Genomic DNA, 22,754 nt, shown 5'->3' on the forward strand with positions numbered 1-22,754 from the left:
ATTCTGTCCTGTGGCAATGATGCGGAGGGGGTAGGGGGCGAAATCTACAACTCAGGGCGGTTTGGTCATTCTGACTGAGGAGACGTGTGGCAGTTTGTAAGATGTTAATTTTCCTTGTTCAACCTCTTTCACCCTTTCCTAGCCTGCCCAGTGAAATAGGCAGGACCATGAGTGCTAGTGCTTCTCATCTGGTTTGACTCCTATAATTATTGACTTTCTGAACTGTAGAAAGCTTTTTATTGCTTTCCCACGTCTAAAAGTTTAGCCCCTGTTTGGGAATGTGGGGCTTAGGCTTTAGTAGAGGCATGAATTTTATTTTATTTCAGTTGGATAGAGAACAAAGTGCCCCTAAGTCTTTGTCCTTTTTTACCAGCAGTTCTCCAACAGCTCATCGGACAGTGCTCAGCAACCCTAGACAACAAGCACAATGGCTGCAAACAAGAATAAGAACCAGAGCTCGTTAGTTCTTCACAAAGTGATCATGGTTGGCAGTGGAGGGGTGGGCAAATCTGCACTTACCCTTCAGTTCATGTATGATGAGGTAAGATGATTAAATCGCAAGTTGTCCAGCTCATTTACCTGTTGGTACAAATGTCCCCCTTTTAAAAAGAATAAAGTTTTTTCTTAGTATATATTTCCCTGTGTGCCCTCTAGGGTTCTATAACCAATCCACCCTGTAAAAGTTTCCTGAAGAGTGAAAGGTCCGCAGCTTCCTGTGAATCTCAGCAAGAATAAAATTTATAAATTGTTGATATCAGGTAGGTGATTTAAACTTTGGCAGGGCAGGGAGGGGCCCAGAGGGGAGGTTTCCTTTCTCTTGCCTTTATTCCTCTTGTTACATTTTCTTTGGTCCTGCTGTTTGTGGAGAAAAGGGAGGAGAGGAAGAGAGAAAAACTGGTAACCTTCCATTGCTAATGGGCTGATCATGTGTTTAGCCTTGTGAAAAGTTAACTGTGGAATAGAGGGGAACTGAATTGAGTTTTCACAAGGTCTAGACTCTGATCTTCTTTGCCATAATTAATAGATGTCAAGTTTTCCCTACTTTTCTTCCATACAGCAAGAGTGAGGTTTGGCTCTCTGTCTCTTCCCCAGCCTTGCCAAAGTTTAAATCACTTACTTGATGTGGGTGTCATAGTCAAAACTGTGCTGCATCTGGTGTGATAATAGATATTATATTGCATATAGTTTGGCAAGGACCCACTGCTCTGTGCCCTAGATGGAGTGTTCTTTGCTGGTCCTATTTAGAAGAGGTAGCAGAACTGCTCCTATGGTATTCTGCTTTGTGGTTGAATACCTTCTTTGGTGTCCACTTATCCTTACTTTGTACCACAAGCTAAAATGGAAAGGCAAACATCTGCTTGATTAAATGAAAATACTATTTGCATAAAAGGAGAAACAGATTTGGACCCTAGATCAGAGAGATTGTTTTTCCCTTTGGTGACTTGTAGGGTGGGGAATCATGGGATGACGAAATAGCATCAGAGACAGAGGTTTGATAAATTAAGAGAGGGAAGATTCCCACAAAGTATGGCCAGGCATTCCCTGATTAGCAAACCCAGAATTCAGGTGCAGCGCAGAATGCCTGTTAGTGTGGTGTAGAACACTGGATTTGGAGTCAGAGGACTTGCCTATAATTCCTAGGTCTTTTATTTATTCTAGTGTAATCTTAGGTAGGTCACTTTTTTTCTCTGAGACTATTTCTTCATCTGTAGAATGAAAGGGTTGAACTAGACCATTGATTTTCAAAGTGTCTGCAGACCCCTAGGTGTCCTTGAGACACTTTGAGGGGTCCTTGAGGTCAAAACTGTTTTCATTAAAATACAAAGACATTATTTATCTATTAAAATGTTCTTCCCTCTTCCAACTACATATCTATGTGAGGCCGGATTTTCTTCATATATTTCAACCAAAACAACATATCACAACAGATTGAATGCAGAAGCAGATCTGAGAATCCAGCTGTCTTCTTTTAAGCCAGACATTAAAGAGATTTGCACAAATATGTAAAACAATGTCGCTCTTCTCACTAAATTTTTTTATTTTGGAAAATAGTTATTTCTCATGAAATTGTTATTTAACATGTAATGAATTGATTGTTATTTTAAATGAAATAACAAGTGTAAAATTTAATAGTTCCAGTTTCTAATATGGTAACTATTAACTCGTATATTGATATAAGCAAAAGCTCTTTGGGATTACTTCAGAGTAATAAATTTTTTAAGAGTATAAAAAATTTGAGAATTCCTGTACTAGACAATATCCAAATTCCTTGTAGCTCTTAAAATAGGATGATCAAGACTGTGAGGACCAATCCTATCCTTGGCTACTAAATCTTACCAGTGCGACTGCTTGAGCCAAAGAAGAATAAAATTTTTTTTGAAGGGGAGGATGACTAGAGGAAAAGGAGCAAGCATGGATATGAATTGAGTCATTTTCTAATATTCTCTTTCTCTGAAATTGGGGTTAGGTGGCATGGTGGATAGAGTGCTGGATCTGGAGTCAGAAAGACGAGTTCAGATCAAGCCTCAGACATTTCCTTGCTGTGTGATCCTGAGCAAGTCACTTATTCTCTGTTTGCCTCAGTTTCCTCATCTGTAAAATGGGAATAATAATAGCACTTACCTCCCAGGGTTGTTGTAAATATCAAATGAGATAATAATTGTAAAGCACTTAGCACAGTGCCTGATGCATAGTAGGCACTATATAAATACTTATTCCCTTCCCTTTCCCTAAGTAGTATAGTGACTGGAGTGCTGGAATTGCAGTTAGGATGACCTGACTTTGAATCCTTTCTGAGACACTTTTTAGCTATATGTTTCTGGGCAAGTCACTTAACCTCTCTGGGTCTTAGTTTCTTCATCTGTAAAATGAGGATAAAAATAGTACCTCTACCTCACAGGGTCATTGTGAGGGTCAATTGAGATGATATATGTAAAGTGTTTGTAAACTGTAAAGTGATATGTAAATGCTAGCTAGTATTATTATTATTAGCTGTTATGATCTGATATGTGTTCAGGGCTGAGGAGAGGACAGTTAGTGGGGTAATATGGCAAAGAAAATATAGTTCAAGGTTTTTGGAAAGGAAAGAGGGAAAAAAATGGATAAGAGGAGACTTGTGTTTTTGTTGTCCCTATTTGATTTTCTGTTACATACCTAGTTTTACATTTGAAGATCACGTTTCATAGGTAGAATGATAGTGACACTCTGGGAGTCAGCAGTTTTAGGTTTTTTGTGAAATATTAGCAGTTGACTGCCTCTTAGTGTGATTGAAGCTAAGCGTTCATTTCAAAGTTTCTCTAATTATGTGTCCCCTGCACTGATGCCCAGAAACCTGAAGATAATAATGGTATAGTTGTGGCAGTAATGGTTTCTGTAGTAACTGGCAAAGGGGACATTGGTGTTAATGTGAAGGGCAGGTGAGAAAAAAACAAAAAAATACAGGTTTATAAAGATTTTGTGACTACTGAATGTTTAAGAATTACCACGTTAACAACTTTGGAGGGAATTAGAATGTTTGTCTTTTCCTGTAGAATCAGTCTAGCTCATGTTCCCTATCTTTCTAAAGAGTCTCATTGCCTGTTTTCCTAGCTGAAAAATGTAAACATCAGAGTTGTAATCTAGATGTCTAAAAATAGCATACATTTTTCATTTAACAATGAGGTATATGGTAGGATCAGGACATCTTGACTCCCAGTCTCAAAGGAATAAATGGAACAAAACCTAATCAGCTCAAAAATACTTCAATGAAAGTGAAATGAATCATGATATTCAAAGGAGGTTTTTATCAGTAATTTTTTTAATCATGCTGTCACATTTTATACCTAGTTCATTGAAAACAAGTTTGACTTCAAAAATGAAGATGTATTAGTATGTTTGGGAAGAGATGGGGGATAGATATTGTGAGGAAGGTGCTTTTATAAATCTCAAGGTGCTACATGTGTTCTTGTTTTTGTGACAATATTACCAACTTATCCTATCTGTTCTTCAGTTTTTCCACATCTGTAAAGTAAGGATAATACCTATCTGTTTTACAGAAGTACTCAAAAGACAAATGAAATGATAGCTTATATGTTGCTTTGGGGGAGCTAAACCACCATGTAAATGCAGAACATAAACAATAATTATACAATGAAGACATTATATTACATATAGTAAGCACTCAGTAAATATTTTTAGTTTATAAGCAAAGCATATGTTTGTAATATTAAAATTCTGTTTTTGAAGTAGTTTAGTTATTTGATGACATTACTTATGTGTCATGTTTTTTAGTTTGTAGAAGACTACGAACCTACTAAAGCTGACAGTTATAGAAAGAAAGTGGTCCTTGATGGAGAAGAAGTGCAGATAGACATTCTGGACACGGCTGGACAAGAGGATTATGCAGCTATTCGAGACAACTACTTCCGAAGTGGGGAGGGGTTTCTCTTAGTCTTCTCCATAACAGAACATGAATCCTTTACAGCCACAGCAGAGTTCAGGTATGTTTTTAAAAAAAGATACACGAAGGCTCTTGAGGCCTTTTTCTGTCTTCCTTCCTTATAGCCTTGGTTGAGAAGCAATGTATGCCAATAACATCACTCCCAGTGTATCTTCTGAGCATTGTCCCAGTTGTTTAAAGAAGATGTTGGGACTTCTAAATAGAAGTGTAGCTGTCTGTTTTTCTGGTACTTGTGCATCAGAGCAGTAAGTAGTCTGTACTAGATTCCTTCTGTGGACCTTTTGGCTCTTGGTTTTATGGTTACAAGTATTGGAATCTTGTCTTCCTCAAAAGAGGACCCGATGATTTGTGTGTGTGTGTGTTTCATATATGTGTGTATATTATATACACATACACACACAATATTTGATGATTATAGATTTGTATGACTCCTAGTCATAGTGAGTGATTAATGTTTTAAACTTGTTTTTAAAATTTCAGTGGAAAGTTGGCATTAATTGTATTTTGAGGTTTGTTTATGTAGGACATTGACAGGGGAAGAAAAGATTTGACTTGGAACTACAAAGCTTGCCAAATTCAGAATTTTAGTTTCTTCCTGTTTTGGAGTAGAATAAATATGTGTCTTATTAATTGTACATTATTGAGATTTGTTTTTTTTTTGTAAACAAAAAGTTAAAATACTTTCAGTTGCTAATCTTCTGTTGTAAAAAAATAGGATCTTTGGGATACAGTCACTGTTTACCTTGATACTTCCTTCAATCAAAATTCCCCATTTCTCTTGGGGAATTAAATATTTTCATCTGTGCTTCTTATAAGCAGTTACCAGTCATTGTAAGTACACTTAAAGTATCTTAACCTCAAAGAGACTTTAACAACCAGACAAAACACCCAGTATTTTCTTTTCCTTTCTTAGTAAGTTCTGATCAGAGAGTCAAGTGACCAGTAAGGGGTGAAAATGAGAAAGCTAATTTTTTTGTCCCAAGATTTGGAAGGAGCATCATTGAGCCAGGGAGGACTCAAAGGTGAAATGAAGGTAAACAGGAAAATGTGAGTGGAAGGCAACAAAAACAGTATCTCAGTTCTTCTGTTGTATAGTTTTGAGTCATTAAAGTATATTATCTTTTAGTATAGTACATAATTTCATACAACTGCACACACATAATACAGTAGTGTGAAGGACTCTTTTTCCTCCTAAAGAAAGAACCTAGCATAAGATTGTAGTATAATTATGTTCCTAGAAGTCTCTTTTCAGGAATTTCCTTTGCTACTTCTGTTCCTTATGGAACTTGGTTGCCAAATGTAGCAAATGCACTCATAATTATTTTGGAGGGATAAGGACTTTTTTTTTTATACCTCTTCAAAAGACAAAAGGGACATGAACATCTTATTCTTTTTTCTATTCTTTTGTTTCCTCTTGTTCTGTGGTTTACCTAAAGGGAAAGCAGTACAGTTATTCTCAGGAGAAAGATTATATCACTCTTCTCCTTTCCAACAAGTCTAGCACAAAAATGACATTAGTGTTCTTTAATGGTTCTACATCAAGTCTTTGTTCCATATAAATAAATTGGGAATGGTGCTATATTCCTGTAAAGGTTTTTGTTTTGTTTTGTTTTGTTTTGTTTTTTGAGGATGTGGGAGAGATATGGGCATGATTGAAGGCATTAGAAAAGGAGCTGGTATAGACAGGGAGAGGTTGTGAAGGAAGAGAATTCTATTTCTAATTTTAATGGGGGAAACAACATGTAAATAACTAAGTAAAGACAAGATGTATACACAGTAGATGGAAGGTAAATTGAAAGGAAAAAAAAAAGATATTAGCAAGAGGAACCAAGAAAGGCCTCCTGCATAATCTGGGATTTGAGTTGTCTTAAAAAGGAGACCAGGGAAAATGGGTGTGAAGGGGCAGAATATCCCAGGCATGGGGGATAGTCAGTGAAAAGGTCTGGAGGTGGGAGATGGAGTATCATCTTCAAGGAATAGCAGGAAGACCAATGTAGCTAGATCATAGAATATGTGTAGAAGAATAAAGTGTAGTAAGACTGAAAAGAGAAGAAGAGACTAGATTATGAAGAGCTTTAAATGCTAACCAAAAGAGTTTAATAGGAAATTAATTAGACCCCATTGAGTAGGGAGATGCTGACATGGTTAGATTTACACTTCAGAAAATCACCTTGACAATCGAGTGGAGGATTGGAGTGGGAAGAAATTTAAGGCAGGGAAAACAGTTAGAAGTCTATTAGGCATTAGCCCAAGCAAGAGGTGATGAGGGTCTGGATTAGGGTTGAGGTTGATGAGTGGTGAGAAGAGGACGTATGTGAAAGCTGTTGTGAAGAAGAAACAACAAGATTTGGCAATTGATTAGATATGTGCGTTGAGTGAGAATGAGGAGTTGAGGATGACAGTGAGATCATGAGCTTGGCTGATTGTACCCTTGAAACATTTGAGATGACATAGCTGTTTAGGAGGCAAATTGCAAACATCTGCTTGTTCTTCCTTTTCTAATCTTGGAAGATTTGATTTCATGTGCTTTTAATAGACTATGTGAAAAGACATGCTTTTGTTTATTTATTATTATGTGTTCCCACCACATAAGGTATCATACATTTATATAGGGGACTTTATTTTCCAAAAATTATGTCCAGAAATAGAGGTAGGAATCCCTTTGGGGCTTCCCTCTGCCCCAGCACCCAGTTACAGTATCTTGGTTAACCTTTGATTTTTTTTTTCTATTGATATTGGTTTTGTTTTGGTCTACACCTGTGACTTCACTGCTGTGAGGTGTACCAGAGGAAACTTCCTCCCCCAGTTTAGATTGACAACTATTCATAGTCTTGAGAAAGTTGTTTGGGTCACTGAGAAGTTAAATATCTGAGGTAGCATTTGAAACCAGCTCATTCTGATTCTGAGGCCAACTCTTATCCACTGTGCTATGATTCTTGACTCATTAAAATCTCAGTGTTTTTAAAATAAAAGAAGTTTAGTTTTTAGTAGATAAAACAATGTAGATTATAACTATATTAATTTCTTAAAAATGTATTGGTGTCTTTTCTTTTTCAACAAAACTATTTCCCAGGATCCTCTCCCTGTTACTGAACCCTCCTTGTAACAAAGAACAACAGTTAAGCAAAACTCATCAGTACAATGTCTGCATTTGACAATAAATGCAACATTTTGTACCTTAGAACCTTCCCTCTCCCCCCACACCTCTTTCCCAAGATAGAAGAAATATGTTTTATTGTCTTTTTGTTTAGACCAAGTTTAGTCATTGCAATTGATTTGAGTTTAGTTGCCTTTTAGCAGTGTTTTCATTTACATTATTATAGTTATTATGTATCTTCTTCAGATTCTACTTTCTGATCTATGAACTTTTAAGACTGAATTTCCTTCAAACAACTTATTTGTAAGATTTAGGGCATAAAGAAGGCAAAATTTGCTTTGCTTAGAATCTAGGAGCTGTCCCCCAAATTTAGAAGACAAACACATTTTTCTTTCTAATGATGAAATTTTAAAAAATCTATTAGAATTGTTTTTCATTTTCAGATCTCCCAGTTGTTTTTCTCTAATTCATTTTTATGGTATTCCTTGAGAAAAATTAATATAACAACAGTTCCTCTCCCATTTTCCTCAGGCCTAATAACACTTCAGATTCTTTCTCCTTCCCCTAATGTCCGATGGCATTTTCTTCTACCCAGTCCTGCTTATGAAGTTCCATTCCGTACATCTCCTAAACTCATCTGAGTCTTCTCACACCTTATCTTGTGCTTTCCTATAATATGCCCTCTACTCAGATTTCCTTCATCATGTCCACCTTCCTGATCCTGAGGATACCTTTATTTCTAGGATTTCAGAAACAGAACTCGGAGCTTCATGTGCCATTCTTAGGGAGAGGTGGCTGTAACTATCCAACCCTTGGAATTGGCCAACCCCAGAATTTCTTCTCAGGAACTTTCCCCATTTTTGTGTACATCTGGTCACCAAGATTTGTTGAACCTTGGCTTAGAGTATTTCTTAAGGATTGGTTGAGGAGTTGATGGAAAGGGAAAATTCTAAGCTTGAGGAACAGCCAGTGCAGAAGTATGATTATGGAAGATGGAGCATGATGGATGATGAACAACAAGTCCATCAGTATGACTAGAGTGCATAGAGTGCATGCATGGTAGTAATGTGTAAGAAGAATGGAAAGACAGGAAGGGGCCAAGTTGTGAAGAGCTTTAAAATCCAAACAGAGAAGCTTATATTTTATCTTAGAGGTAATAGAAAACCAATGGAGTCTGAATAGTAGGGATGCTGTGGTCTAATCTGTGCTTTAGGAATGTCATTGTGCCAGCTGTGTGGAGGATGGATTGGAAAGGGAAGAGATTTGAAGCAGGAAGACTCAATTAGAAAGTTGTTACAGTAGTCCATGTAAGAGGTGGATGAAGGTTTGAGATCTAAGGTGTTGGCTGTGTGAGTGGAGAGAAGGGGACACCTAGGAGAGATGTTGTGGAGAAAGAACTAATTATTTATATGGGATGAGTGAGAGTGAGGAGTCAGTGATGACACTGAGGTTGCAAACATTTGTGGCTACAAGGATGGTGGTGCCTTTGACAGTTATATTGTTAGCTTAGTTTACCTTTCATTTTGTTTTCAGTCTGAAGAAATACTTTGAGTTTGGAAATTGATATGAAATTCTGGGGCTTCATCTTTACTGCTCTGCATAGTGTCTTACAGAAATTTGATAAATAATGTTGATAGGACTTTTTGGGATAACTTACCCATATACACTTAAGATATTGAGTGATTAGGACCTTATACCTTAAAAATCCCTCATCGTTCAAATGTTAAATATGTTGGAATATACATGCAAAAACATAGAAAGCCTATAAAATTGTTCTTTGCATATGTATCTAACTGATGAGAGAGTGACCTTTGTAATATTGCCATTTTATATTTGGGGTACGTTGTGTATCTGAACTTAAGAAAAAATGAACTATTTTTGAATAAAAGAATATGAAGATTACTATATGGCAAAAATTAGTTGGGGGAGAAAGGGAGAAGCTTTACCCAACTGCTTGTTGGAAGGAGAATGCCTACCCCTTTGGTCCTGGCAGTTGTCCCTGAGCTTGGAAGAACTTTGTGTCTCCTCAGTCTGCTAGCTCCAAGTCAGCTGCCTCAGTAGGCATTGCAGGACTGCCATCAAGCTCCACCTTGAGGAAGTGCTGAGCTCCCCTTCCATTCCAGAGACATTCAAGTATTTATGTATTTGTGGGGATGCTCCTTGCTCTTTTAATCTGATCTAAATTATGCTTAAAATACAGTGTTTGGAATGTGGCTCCTGTAGAAACTTTTTTTATGCCATTGTGAAGTCTTCATTATTTCTAAGACTTTATGTGTTGTTGCTTCTGTCACTACTGATATGACATACTACAGTCTTGTCAGCTATTTTATTTTTGATTTAATGCATTAGGGAACAGATTCTGCGTGTTAAGGCTGAAGAAGATAAAATCCCTTTGCTTGTGGTGGGAAACAAATCTGACTTGGAAGAGCGGAGACAGGTCCCCATTGAAGAGTCCAGAAGTAAAGCAGAAGAGTGGGGTGTCCAGTATGTAGAGACATCTGCCAAAACTAGAGCCAATGTAGACAAGGTATGAAATTTCTCTTTTTCTTTTAAGAGGATATAAGTTAAAATGTTGACATTCTTAACTTTATGGTTATAAAGGAACTTACAGAAATTAGAACACAATCACTGGGATTTTTCCAAATATTAAAGTTGATTAATTTGAGTATTTTGTTACTAAGCAATGCTGTAAGAAATGTTGGAATTTCTTTTTTTCCTGTTAAAACATCAGAAAAGAGTTAACTCAAAAGTTTTGATTCATGCTGGATAACTTTGTTAAAGCATATTGAATTTTTACATAATCATTTGAGATAAAGTTAAGTAATCAGTGTGTTCTGGCGGGAGCTTGTTGAAGGAGGGAGAGATAGCCATTAAGTACTTCATGTTTTGATCTCTTATTGCTAATAAGGAACAGGGATAATTCACTTAATCCACTTCATAGAGGAACCACTACTACTAACAAAACATTAGCCAATTAGCCTGGTTTGGATTTCATTGAACTCAGGTATTTTCAGTTCTTTCACCCTTCAGTACCAAAAAAGCACTAAAGCTGCTTCTTTCTAACTTGATGTCTAAACAATATTCATTCTTTTTTGGGGGGGGGGGTTAGGCAATGGGGTTAGGTGACTTGTCCAGGGTCACACAGCTAGTAAGTGTTATGTATCTGAGGCCGGATTTGAACTCAGGTCCTCCTGAATTCAGGGCTGGTGCTCTATCCACTCCGCCACCTAGCTGCCCCAACAATATTCATTCTTAAGGTCTAAATTCTTTAAATCTCTTTTCTCTTTTGGGAAGCCAAAACTTTTGTGAAGGCATCTAGGATGGTGATATTGACATGAAAATTAAGTTTAGGAAAGTGGAGCAGGGGAGGAAAAATTAGGTACCAGGGATTGCTTTTAAAGAGTACTTTTTTTTTTTTAAGCAGATAAGATTTTATAAAGTCAGTGTACTTATCCAGAAAAATGAAACAAAACAAAACCAAAACTAGAAAGATGTGGCTTTTTCCCTCTGCCATCATTTTGCATGGTCTTGTTTTTCAAATTCAACATAACATTTAGCAATCACAGAGTTAGTAATCTCTTCATATTAGTTTTATTGGCATCTGGACCTGGATCAAGGTTTTCATACATTTGTATGAATTTTTTTCATTTGGAGAGGAGTCATCTTCATTATGAAGAGAGAAGAGCTTTGACACACATGGCCGCGTATTCTGAACCAGATGTAGGAAGAATTCTGAGGAATAGTGTTACAGGATATTCACTGTTAAAGGCGATGGACTCTCTATGAGTTACAAGCATTTTGGGGGATTTCTGTTAGGAAAATACAGTCTTCTTTAGTTAAGAATATCTCATTGTGAAACATAACCAAATAGCATAACATTGTTTAAAAGTCTGTTTCATTTCAGTGTTTGTGTTAGTTGTTGTTCCAGACAACTGTTGTTTCAGACAGCTGTTGTTACAGTTGTGTTAGTTCCAGACCCCTGCTTCCTTTGAAATTAAGTGATCCTTAATCTTAGAGATAATAATAATAATAGTAAATGTCAGATATTGACTTTATTTTAAGCAAATAAGGAAGGCTTTCTCAATATAAAATCACTGACGAATATGTTTCTATTCACATTTGAAATTTGTTTCTCCCTTTTGGACGAGCTTTACCTGTCAAACCAGAACAAGCAGGATCTTGGAATAGTCGTATTGTTTTCAATTATAAACAGTTTATGTGAAAGAGAACTGTTTTTCAAGACAGCTAACAACTGTTTGTGTCATCTGTTTAAATTGAGTCATCCTTTCTCCTCTGTTGCTAGAACAAAAATAACCTGAAATGCATGTTTTATTGTTAGTAATTCACAGCTGATGGTAAACTTGTTAATTATTGGGTGGTGGTCTTTTAGGTAGCAAACTTATAGTAAAGAGTACCTCTAGTAATAAAACTTCTTTAGGTCCAGAGTTTTCATTGTCTGTCGGGGAGAATCTTTTTATTGTTTGACACTACTAACACAGCTGTGCATGGAATCCTATGCAACAGAGAAATATATTCTTAGGGGTAAGAGAAGGAAGGAAAACTATATAGTGGAAAGAGCACCAAACTTAAGAGTCATATGACTTGGTTCAAATCTCCTTAAATTACTATTTATGGAACTCTTTGAACACAACTACAAAACACTCTTTAAAAAAAAATAAAAACAAAGATGGTGGAGTAAAAGCAGTGACTTGCTTGAGGTGTCCCCCAAACTCCTCCAAATACCTGTAAAAAATGGCTCTAAACAAATTCTAGAGCAGCAGAACCCACAAAAAGACAGAGTGATACAAATTTCCATCCCAAGACAACCTGAAAGGTTGGTAGGAAAAGTCTGTTGTGCTAGGCTAGGAGAGGAGCACAGTTCAGTGTGGGCCACACAGGCTGTGTAGGCAAAGGCCAGGCTTCAGCAAACCTGGAGCAGTCCTCAGGGGATTGAATCAAGGAGAGCTGTGGTGGTTTCCAGACTTCTCAACCCACAAACACCAAAGATAACTTAGAAGGTCAGTAGGAAAGGTGTGTCTGTCCCCAGTAAGAGAGGAGCTTGGTTGGGCCCCAGTCCCAGCGCAACCCTGGGGCGGTGGCTGCTTCCAGAGCTTTTGGCCCACAGATGGAGGGGGGATCAAACAACTGATCAGAGGGGGAGTGCTGGGATCTCTTTGCTGAAGCTGAGGCAGAATTCTCATGCTTTGCCCGTGCTTGGATCTGGGTATCAGTTCTGGGTGGTGGTCCTAGGGTGAGGAGGAGCGCTGGCATGGTAGAGCTTGTGGTGGTGGTGGTGGTTGTGGAGGTGGAGAGGGAATCCTCCTCACAGTTCCAAGGCAGAAAAGAGTGCTTGTGGTCACTCATAGACCAGAGCACAGGCCAGGAAAGGAATAAATACCTAGCCCTTGATCGTACCACCTTGGAAGAACTGAAAACTCACAGGTTCCTAGAAGTATCTCTGAAAATAGCTGCACAAAACCTCCAAAGCTTGGGACAGTACTTTCTCCACAGTGGAAGCAGACCCCTGTCTTAACAAAGAGTTTAAAAGTCAAATAATTGGCTGGGATCATGAGCAAACAGTGCAAAAAAAAAAACCATAGAATCTTACTTTGGTGACAAAGAAAATTAAAACATACCACCAGAGGAAGCCAACAAAGTCAAAAGCTCCTATATCCAAAGCAGAATTGGCCAAATGGAAAAGGAAGTCCAAAGCTCACCAAAGAAAATACTTCCTTAAAAATTAGAATGGAGCAAATGGAAGCTAGTGACTTTATGAGAAATCAAGACATTATAAAACAAAACCAAAAGAATGAAAATGTAGAAGACAATGTGAAATATCTCATTGGAAAAACAACTGACCTGGAAAATAAATCCAGGAGAGATAATTTAAAAATTATTGGACTACCTGAAAGCCATGATCAAAAAAAGAGCCTACACATCATCTTTCAAGGAATCATCAAGGAAAACTGCACTGATATTCTAGAACCAGAGGGTAAAACAGAAATGGAAAGAATCTACCGATCACCTCCTGAAAGAGATCCCTAAAGGAAAACCCCTAGGAATATTATAGCCAAATTCCAGAGTTCCCAAGTCAAGGAGAAAATATTGCAAGCAGCCAGAAAGAAACAATTCAAGTGTTATGGAAACACTATCAGGATAACACAAGATTTAGCAGCTGCTACATTAAGGGATCAGAGGGCTTGGAATATGATAATTTCGGAGGGCAAAGGAGATAGGATTACAACCAAGAATCACCTACCCAGCAAAAATGAGTATAATCCTTGGGGGGAAAAAAAGGAAATTCAGTGAAATAGAGGATTTTCAAACATTCTTGATGAAAAAAAACAGAGCTGAATAGAAAATTTGACTTTCAAATATAAGACTCAAGAGAAGCATGAAAAGATAAACAAGAAAGAGAAATCTTGAGGGACTTAACTAAAGTTGAATTGTTTACATTCCCACATGAAAAGATGATATTTGTGACTCATGAAACCTTTGTCAGTATTGGGGTAGTTGGAGGAAAAAAATATGTGTAAATAGATAGAGGGCACAGGGTGAGTTGAAGATGAAGGGGTAATATAAAAAATAAAATTAAGGAGTGAGAGAGGATTATATTGGGAGAAGGAGAAAGGGACAGGTAGAATGGAGTAGGTAAATTATCTCACATAAAACAGACAAGAAAAAGCTTTTACAGTGGTCACGAAAGGGGGGAAGGTGAGAGGGAATGACTGAATCTTATTCTCATCGGATTTGGCTTGAGGGAATAACATACACGCTTAATTGGATGTGGAAATCTGTCTTACAGGAAAATAGGAGAGAAGGGGAAAAGAGAGGGGGGATGATAGAAGGGAGGGCAGAGTGGGGGAGAAAGTAATCAGAAGCAAACACTTCTGAAGAGGGACAGGGTTAAAAGAGAGAATAGAATAAATAGGGGATGGGATAGGATGAAGGGAAATACAGTTAATTTTTCACAACATGACTACTATGGAAGTGTTTTGCATGGCTATACATGTGTAACCTGTATTGAGTTGCTTGCCTTCTCAATGAGGGTGGGTAGGGAGGGAGGAAGGGAGAGAATTTGGAACCCAAAGCTTTAAAAACAAATGTTAAAAATTATTTTTACATGCAACTGGTAAATAAGATATACAGGCAATGGAGTATAGAAATCTATCCTGCCCTACAGGAAAATGGAAGGGGAAGGAGATAAGAGAAGAGGGGAAGTGATATAAGGGAGGGCAGATATGGGGAAGGGGTATTCAGAATGTATGCTGTCTTGGGGTAGGGGTAGGGGCGAGATGGGGAAAAAATTTGGAGCTCAAAATCTTGTGGAAATGAATGTTGAAAACTAAAATAAATAAATTAAAAAATATTAATTAAAAAAAAAAACGGGGCAGCTAGGTGGCACAGTGGATAGAGCACTGGCCCTGGAGTCAGGAAGAACTGAGTTCAAATGTGACCTCAGATACCTGATACATACTGGCTGTGTGACCCTGGGCAAGTCACTTAACCCCAATTCCCTCACCAAAAATAAATAAATAAAAATAAAAACAGATCTAAATAATTGGAGAGATATTAGTTGCTCATGTTAGGTCATGTCATATAATAAAAATGACAATACTACCTAAATTCATTTATTATTCATTTATTTGTTCAATGCCAAACCAATCGAATTACCAAAAAATTATAAAGCTAGAAGAAATTACTTTTTGTCTAGGTTACAAAAAGTGAAGAATCTAAAGGAAAATAAAAGTGAGAAGGAAGGAAACTTAAATAGTACCAGGTCTCAAATTATACTACAAAATAGCAGTCACGAAAACTGTTTGCTATTGATTGAAAATCAGAAAAGTTGATCAATGGAACAAATCAACAACACAAAATACAGAAGCAAATGAACACAGTAACATAGTGTTAACCAAACCTGAAAATCTCAGCTAGTGGGACAAGGGCTAACTGTTCAACAAAAACTGATAGGAAATCTGGAAAGCACTATGGCAGAAAATAGTCTTAGACTAGCTTTCACACTACATATCAAGATAAATTCCAAATATTACATGAGTTAAATGTAAATGTTATACTACATCTAAATGACAGGAACAAGGAAAAGAAATAACTTTTTTGCAGCTTTGAATAGGAGAATTCATAACCAAGCAAGATATAGAAGGAGTCTCAGAAGAGAAAATGGACAATTTTGATTGCATAAAATTCAAAAGTTTTTACATAAAACAGATGAATTAGAAGGGCAATAGTTAACTGGTTAAAAAAAAAATCTTTGTGGCAAGTTTCCCTGACGAAGTCTGATATCTAAGTTATATGAGGAACAGATTCAAATACATAATAATATAGCTATTCCCCATTAGATAAATGGTCAAAAAATATGAGCCGGCAATTTTCAAAGAAAAAAAGCTATCAACAGCTATACAAAAATGTTCTAAATCTTTAATAAGTAGAGAAATGAAAATTAAAACAAACTCTCTAGGGGTTCCATCAGATTGGCAAAGGTGAGAGAAAAGGAAAATCACAGCTATTGGAGGGGTTGTGGGAAATCAGCCATATTAATGCACTGATGGTGGATCTGTAAATTAATTCAGCCATTCTGGAAATCAATTTGGAACTATGCTCCAAAAATCACATATCCTTTGACCCAGCATACCACTGGTAGGTCTGTACCCCAAAGAGATTAAAGGAAAAAAAAGGAAATGATTAGCATGTACAAAAATATAGCCTTTTGTTTTACATGGAAACTAAAGGGGTAATCATCATTTGGGAAATAGTTTTATGGCATTTCAGTGTATTTTATATTATACTGTAAGAAATGATGAAACAAATGGTTTCAGGAACACCTGGGAAGACTTGTATGAACTAAGTGAAGTGAGCAGAACCAGTACAACTATGTATATCAAAAAAATAACATTGTAAGGAAAAACAACTCTGAAAGACTTAAAAAATTTGATCAATGTAATGTCTAACTACCACTCCAGAAGACTGATGATAAAGTAAAGCTGCCTGACTTCTCACAGAGAAGTGATGGACTCAAAGTGCTACTGCATTTTATTTTTATGCTTCACAAAAACAATAACAACAAACTTATTTTAAAGCAGGTTGCTAAATGACTGGTAACAGTTAAGAATACCCCTTTCCATTCTCTTTTTTTGATCATTTACATGATATAAACATCATTAATCTATTCAGTTGACAACTATATTCAAGTAATTTTTGTTCTTTGCTTTAGGTCCTGTGTTCTTGACATAGTTTATTTTACTTTTTTCAAATTTAATTTTGATTTGTGCTTTAGCTCATCATTCTGATTTTACTGCTTTGTATAATTATGTTTGGTGAAATGGCCTTCTTCTCCCTCTTATTTATTCTCCTCCAGGTATTCTTTGATCTAATGAGAGAAATAAGAGCAAAGAAGATGTCAGAAAACAAAGATAAGAATGGCAAAAAAAGCAGCAAAAACAAGAAAAGTTTTAAAGAAAGATGCTGTTTACTGTGATTGCTGAGAACGTGGATCAAATCTGTCAGTTGCCACTGAGAACATAGTGCTGGATTCATGAAAGGAAGACTGTATTTCTTTACTTGTACTGTCTTTTCTTTTTATTTGATTCCTTCATTACTTCTTTAAATGGAAAAAAAAATTGTGAATCAGTCAATAGCTGGCAGAAAAAATGACCCATTTTCCATGGAGTGGAACTGCTCTGCTCCTCTGTCAATTTTTTTTTTAAACTGAAAGCTTAAAAACAACAAACTTAGTACCACAAGCAGAAAGTAATCCAGTGTTAATTTTAAAAATACTGTATTGTAGCTTATGATATTTTTCCAGTTTTATAACATCACCATTTCAGTCAGAAATTAAAATTTTCTTGTTTTCTTTAGGTTTGGGGAAGGAAAACCAGACTTTCTTCTACATACAGCAATCTAACATTTTACCATTTTATTAATGGCAGTCAGAAAAATCATTAAGTTACAAAGCAAGTGGTTTGGTTATGTTTAATGACTTAAGTAAAATCGAGTGACTTTTATCATCAGATTTTGTTAGTATTTCCCAGAAGAGTCCAAAAAGTAGCTAAAATGTAAATTTGAGTTGTCTGTACTAGGTCATTATGAAGTTCATAAACCTCATTCATACACACTAAAGGTATGAGATGTAATCTGTTCTGGCTTTATTTTTGTTTTTCTTTTAATATTTAAATATTGGCTGGTTTTACCCTTATTGCTTGGTTCTTCCCTAAGGGTCCTAAGATTGTATGGGAACTTTAAAAAAAAAGTGCACTTTCTTATGCTTCACCTTTTGCAGCTTTTTAATTAAAATAAAATAACAAAACAAAACCAGCAACTACTATCCCACAACACACTTTAAAATTTCATGCCTGTGCTCACTTCACACACTAATTGGCATTAACAATTTACAAGCACCATTTTATCCCCAAAGTAATTGTCATCATTTAAAAATTATATTTTCTCTTAGAGCACTGATAAACTCCTGTGCATGTAGTAAATGTTGCTGATGCTCTCCTTTGTTTCTTTACCTTGTTTAGTTTAATACAAATGCTTTGGAAGAATGATGAGCTACAGTTGTAACCTAAAATCATGAAGCCAGAGCCAGTGCCAGACATTTTGCTACCTCTCACAGAATTACTCAGTAATTCTAAATTTAAATCAGAAAAACAGTGAGGAGAGTGAAGGTAGGCCACTGCCATGTTCTCTCTGGTTGCAGTTTTTCATATAGTTTTCTTCTGACAGACATATTAACATTTAGAAAGAGATTTTTAATGATGGAAGATAAACGGTTAAGTGTAGCTGTCCTACTTGCTGCTGCCATATTCCTAAGTTAAGCAATCATGCAAATTTTGTCAGAAGGAAGAATAATATGGTTTATAAAAAAAATAAAAAGTTAGCAGCCTTTTCTTTTCAGTAAAAATGAGACTTCAAGTGTGGGTGCCAAAAAGAAAAAAAAGAAAAACACTTTCTATTTTATTGTTTCAGAAATTGTAAAGATTATGATTTTGATTTGGAAAACCATCTTGTATAACTTCCCAATGAATCATGAACTTTTTTTTGGAATAAAAAAACAGACAAAAACTTCTGAATTTGGGCCTTTTTATTTTACATTTTCTTACCATTCATTCAAACTTTATTGAGTGTATCTATAGTATGCAAGGCACTCTGCTGGTGAGGTGAAAAGGAGTTGAAAGGAAAACATTCTTCCTTTTATTTATTTTCTCATGCTTGAATCTGTACCACACAAACATTATTATTTGTTTTAACTCTCTGAAATTGGAGAAAGGAAACAAGATTACAAATATTAGTGTCTCTTTAATCTTCATGAATCCTTCATTAAACTATTATTCAATGTGATTAGCTTTATTCATTTAAAAATATTTATTGAGATCTCTCAAATAAATCTAAATATATGGTGAGGAAGTATGTAAATTAGAGAGCACAACTTTAAATCCCACTATCACTTTCCTGTGTGACCTTGGGCATGTCACAACTTCTGTGAACTTGTATTTCCTCAGCTGTGAAATGAGGGAGTTCGACTGGAAGGCCTTTAAAGCCTCTTCCAACTCTAAAACTGTGATTCTGTGAAGTAGTTTCTTAGATTTTCTGATTCAGTCTTTTCCCCACATTTTACTTGTATTACATAGATGATCTTATGACTGGTTTGGGAAAAAAATGTGTTTGGGATATATTTGTGTTGTGAATACTAGATATTGTAACTTGGACTGCAGAAATTCCTTTTGGTATTTGTAATTGGTGTTTTTAAAAAATCATACTTAACTGAATAGCAATAACTGGAGATGTTTAGTCTTTATATTAAGGATTTGTATAGACACTTATTTTCATTTGAAAAAAAATAAGAAAGTTTGCCTTATTTGAAAATTTGAGATAGTCATTTATTAACCCACTGGATGACATTAGTGTCCTATGATTTAGACTTATTCTCCCCAGTTATTTATATCTTTGTATACTCTTATGATCTGAATGCTGAGGGAGTACATACAGTGATGAGATCATGTATCTTTGAAATGCAGAAATTGTACAAACATACACACACACACACTTATTGGGGTGTTATTGGAAGAAAAAAGGAACAGTGGTTAGGCGTATTATTATAATTGTAGGACTTAAAAGTGACACATCATGAAACATGGATTTTGTGTTCAGCTGGAAAGTGAAACATAGCGAAAAAAAAAACAAGCCATAGAACTTAAAACTGTGAAGTTATGTTCAAGCCATATCCTAAGACCTAAGTAGATTCAGCTTTTATATTTTCAGATATGTGAATACTTTTTTCATTGCAAACTGGTGTTTAAGAGTTTGGAAGATGTTTACTTAGCTTACTTGGCCATATTAAGATACTACAAAGTAATGTTGAAGGATTAATTCATAGGACTTTATAACAATTTTCATTTTGTAGGAATGTAGGAATTGCCACAGCTGAACAGACAGCCTAGTATTTATTCTGTTGCCAACTGAGATTGTCTAGGACATGTGAGAAAGTACAGTTATTTCCCCAGCATAGAGTATTAGTTTTTGTGATAGGGACCTTCAATTATCTAGTCCATTTTCCTCATTTTACAGAAGAGAAAATTGAGACCTGAAACAATGATATGACTTAATTGTTCAGGGTTATACATCAATCTTAAAGGGCAGGTATTTATAAATTTTGTCCATGCCTCTTTTGAATTCATTTGTATAATGTGTCAGCTCTTCCCTATCTAACCCCTCCCATGAATTTGTAAAGTAATATTTGTTTTATTTGTCATTCCAGTTATTTAGATTTATAATGAGTGTGACCTCTTGCCTCAGATTTCAGGATTTGATTTAATAATTATTTTCTTGATGTTAATGATTTTACAGACATTGATCATGAGACTTTGGACTGACTTCTGTTTTAAAATCTTGAGGTGTGTTTTGCATAAATTGTGTATTCATTCAGTGTTCTTTATCTTGCTCTCAAGCAGTATTTCCTTTTGCAAAATGAACATGGGAACTGTTGAGTTGTACTACTTGACATGCTGTTTGAGTTCCTTCATTGAATTCTAATTTTCTATAGAGCATTTGGAGAAGCTGTTTGTTGAAAATTTCTAAATCATGCTGATTTGAGCAGCTTACAGTTTTTTACACTTCTAACCAGATGACTAATTTCCACTGTTTAAGTAGGGATAAATGAACAGAAAAAAGTTTCCCACAGGTTCTTTTTTAGTTCAAATGCTAAATCATGTTCTAACATAGTATAGCTGTTCATCTCTCTTCTCTTATTTTTGGCCACTAGTTTCAGTCATACTATATTTGGCATATTGCCAGAATGATTCATTACCACACAAGTAACACATTAAGTCAAAATTGGCATACGTGGTTGTGTAACAGTAGCCGAGTAACACTGGAGAAGTGAGGACCAAGGCTTATGTCCAGGTTGGCAGGGAATGCTTGTTAAGGCATTATGCCTAGCCCTTTTAGTGGTAGTATTTTCTCCAGCCACCTTGGGAAAGGAAGGAATTGGTAACAGTAGGTGTTGTAATCTCTTCCTCTGTTTTTAATCGCAATATTAGGTGGTCTACCAGGGTTTGAGAAAGAAATGAAGAGGAAAGGAGAATTGAGTTCTACTAGGACTCAATCTGACAGGGAAGTCAGAATGTTACTCCCTCTCCCCTCCCCACCCAAACCCACACAACACACATACCCCAGGGGGAGGGAGTTAGTGGGGAGGAAAGGCAGATTGGGGGAAAAAGTTTTATGCTTGGTAGTTCACCTATTAAAAGTGACCTAAGATGGTCTGAGTGATGCACCGCTTGATACAAAGAAATGGACTAATTGATCTCTTCAGGTCTGTTGTAACTCTGGACATACAATTCTTGATTAATACTCTTCTGTAGCTGCAGATGGAAAAAAATTTTTTTCTTACTAGCCAGCTGGTTTCACCAATAGAAATCAGTATAGTGTATTATTATTTTTTTTAATTTAAACTTAATATAAAAATGCAACAGGTTTGACTTATGACTCCTATTAGTATGTCACGAGTTACTATTGAACCTTCTATATGTGCCCAAGGTCAATAAAGACTACAAAACTTTAAAAACAACAGAAAACTTAGAACTAAAATTGGCTTATACATGTTAGGGCAAGGTAAACAGATGTTAGTGTTTCATGTAGTTTTTCTGGATGAGAAAATTGAAGTAGAAAATCACTGTGAAGTAAAACTCTGAATTTAATATAGTATTTTCAGTGGTTACATTGAATATGCCACTTCTAAATAATAAGAAATTGTGAAGGAACTTTGTTTTTCATACTGTTGGCTCCTAAATTGTCTCAAATATAGTTGAAATTGCATTGATGAGATAAGAAAGTAAACCCATTTTAATTTAAGATAAACCCATTTGTATAAAGTGTTGACTTTGGGGGTTATAGACTGGACCTATGATTTTATTGATATAGAGCTTTGCTTTCTCTTCTCAAGGATACTTGTAGTGCACGTGAGATGTTCAACAGTTATCTCTTGCTCTCACCACTAATCCAACTCATCTTCATTTGTACATATATACGTGTATGTGGGTGTGTGTGTGTGTAAATAACCAGTTTTAAGGATAGATTCCAGAAACCATAAGAAGTTTTATTATTTAGAATTTTGTTTATTATCCTAGCTCTTATGTCTTAATATGATCTTAGCAGTATCTGCTAACAGAACTGTCTTATTCCAGTAAACATTCTGACAAGTGCAATAATTATTCCTAAATGCAGGGGCATAAGAGTGTTTCATTGCTTTTCTGTACCAAATGGACTTTCAAGGGTTTTCTGCTGGAGAAGTTTGTTTTTTGCAGTTAATGGTAAGGAAGCCTTTTCTGAATGTTACTTTCAATGCCTAATTTAAATTTATGACTCTAGGTCTTGGTCACTTTTGCCTTGAATAGATGATAACAGATTTAGCCTTTATTTTCTGAAACAGCTCATGCTACCTAATGGAAATTAGCTCCAATCCAAGAATCATTCTATACTTTATTCTTTTCAAAACATAGGGCAGACTATATAACAATATGGACTGCTAAAATTTTAATTCCTATAATCTTATAGTATCTATTTTATAACTCTTGTTCAATGATGTCTACTGCCTACCTCTGATAAAATCTGATTGTTTGGATTCTATAATGTGCAGGAATGTGATTTTGCATGGATAAAATCTCATAGAGGGAAGAAGAAGCAGTGAAACTTTTCTGTTTATTT

The 22,754-nt window shown here is 35.8% G+C and overlaps 1 protein-coding gene across 5 annotated transcripts in view; it reads left to right on the forward strand.

Moving 5' to 3' along the window:
• RALB (RAS like proto-oncogene B) overlaps positions 1-18,603 on the forward strand; it is a 99,911-nt gene extending 81,308 nt beyond the window's left edge. For 4 of the 5 annotated variants that reach the window (XM_027854768.1, XM_027854767.1, XM_027854769.1 and 1 more), the window contains 4 exons: positions 374-541; positions 4,270-4,478; positions 9,885-10,062; positions 16,909-18,603. In XM_027854768.1, coding sequence (XP_027710569.1) covers positions 428-541; positions 4,270-4,478; positions 9,885-10,062; positions 16,909-17,028 — 621 coding nt within the window. In that variant the 5' untranslated portion in view covers positions 374-427 and the 3' untranslated portion in view covers positions 17,029-18,603. The remainder of the gene's footprint in view (positions 1-373; positions 542-4,269; positions 4,479-9,884; positions 10,063-16,908) is intronic. The other variant, XM_027854771.1, reaches the window with a different exon arrangement.
• The last annotated feature ends 4,151 nt before the right edge of the window (positions 18,604-22,754 follow it).

This window comes from Vombatus ursinus, unplaced genomic scaffold, assembly GCF_900497805.2.
Source record: "Vombatus ursinus unplaced genomic scaffold, bare-nosed wombat genome assembly UNPS02010548.1, whole genome shotgun sequence".
NCBI classification, from domain to species: domain Eukaryota; kingdom Metazoa; phylum Chordata; class Mammalia; order Diprotodontia; family Vombatidae; genus Vombatus; species Vombatus ursinus.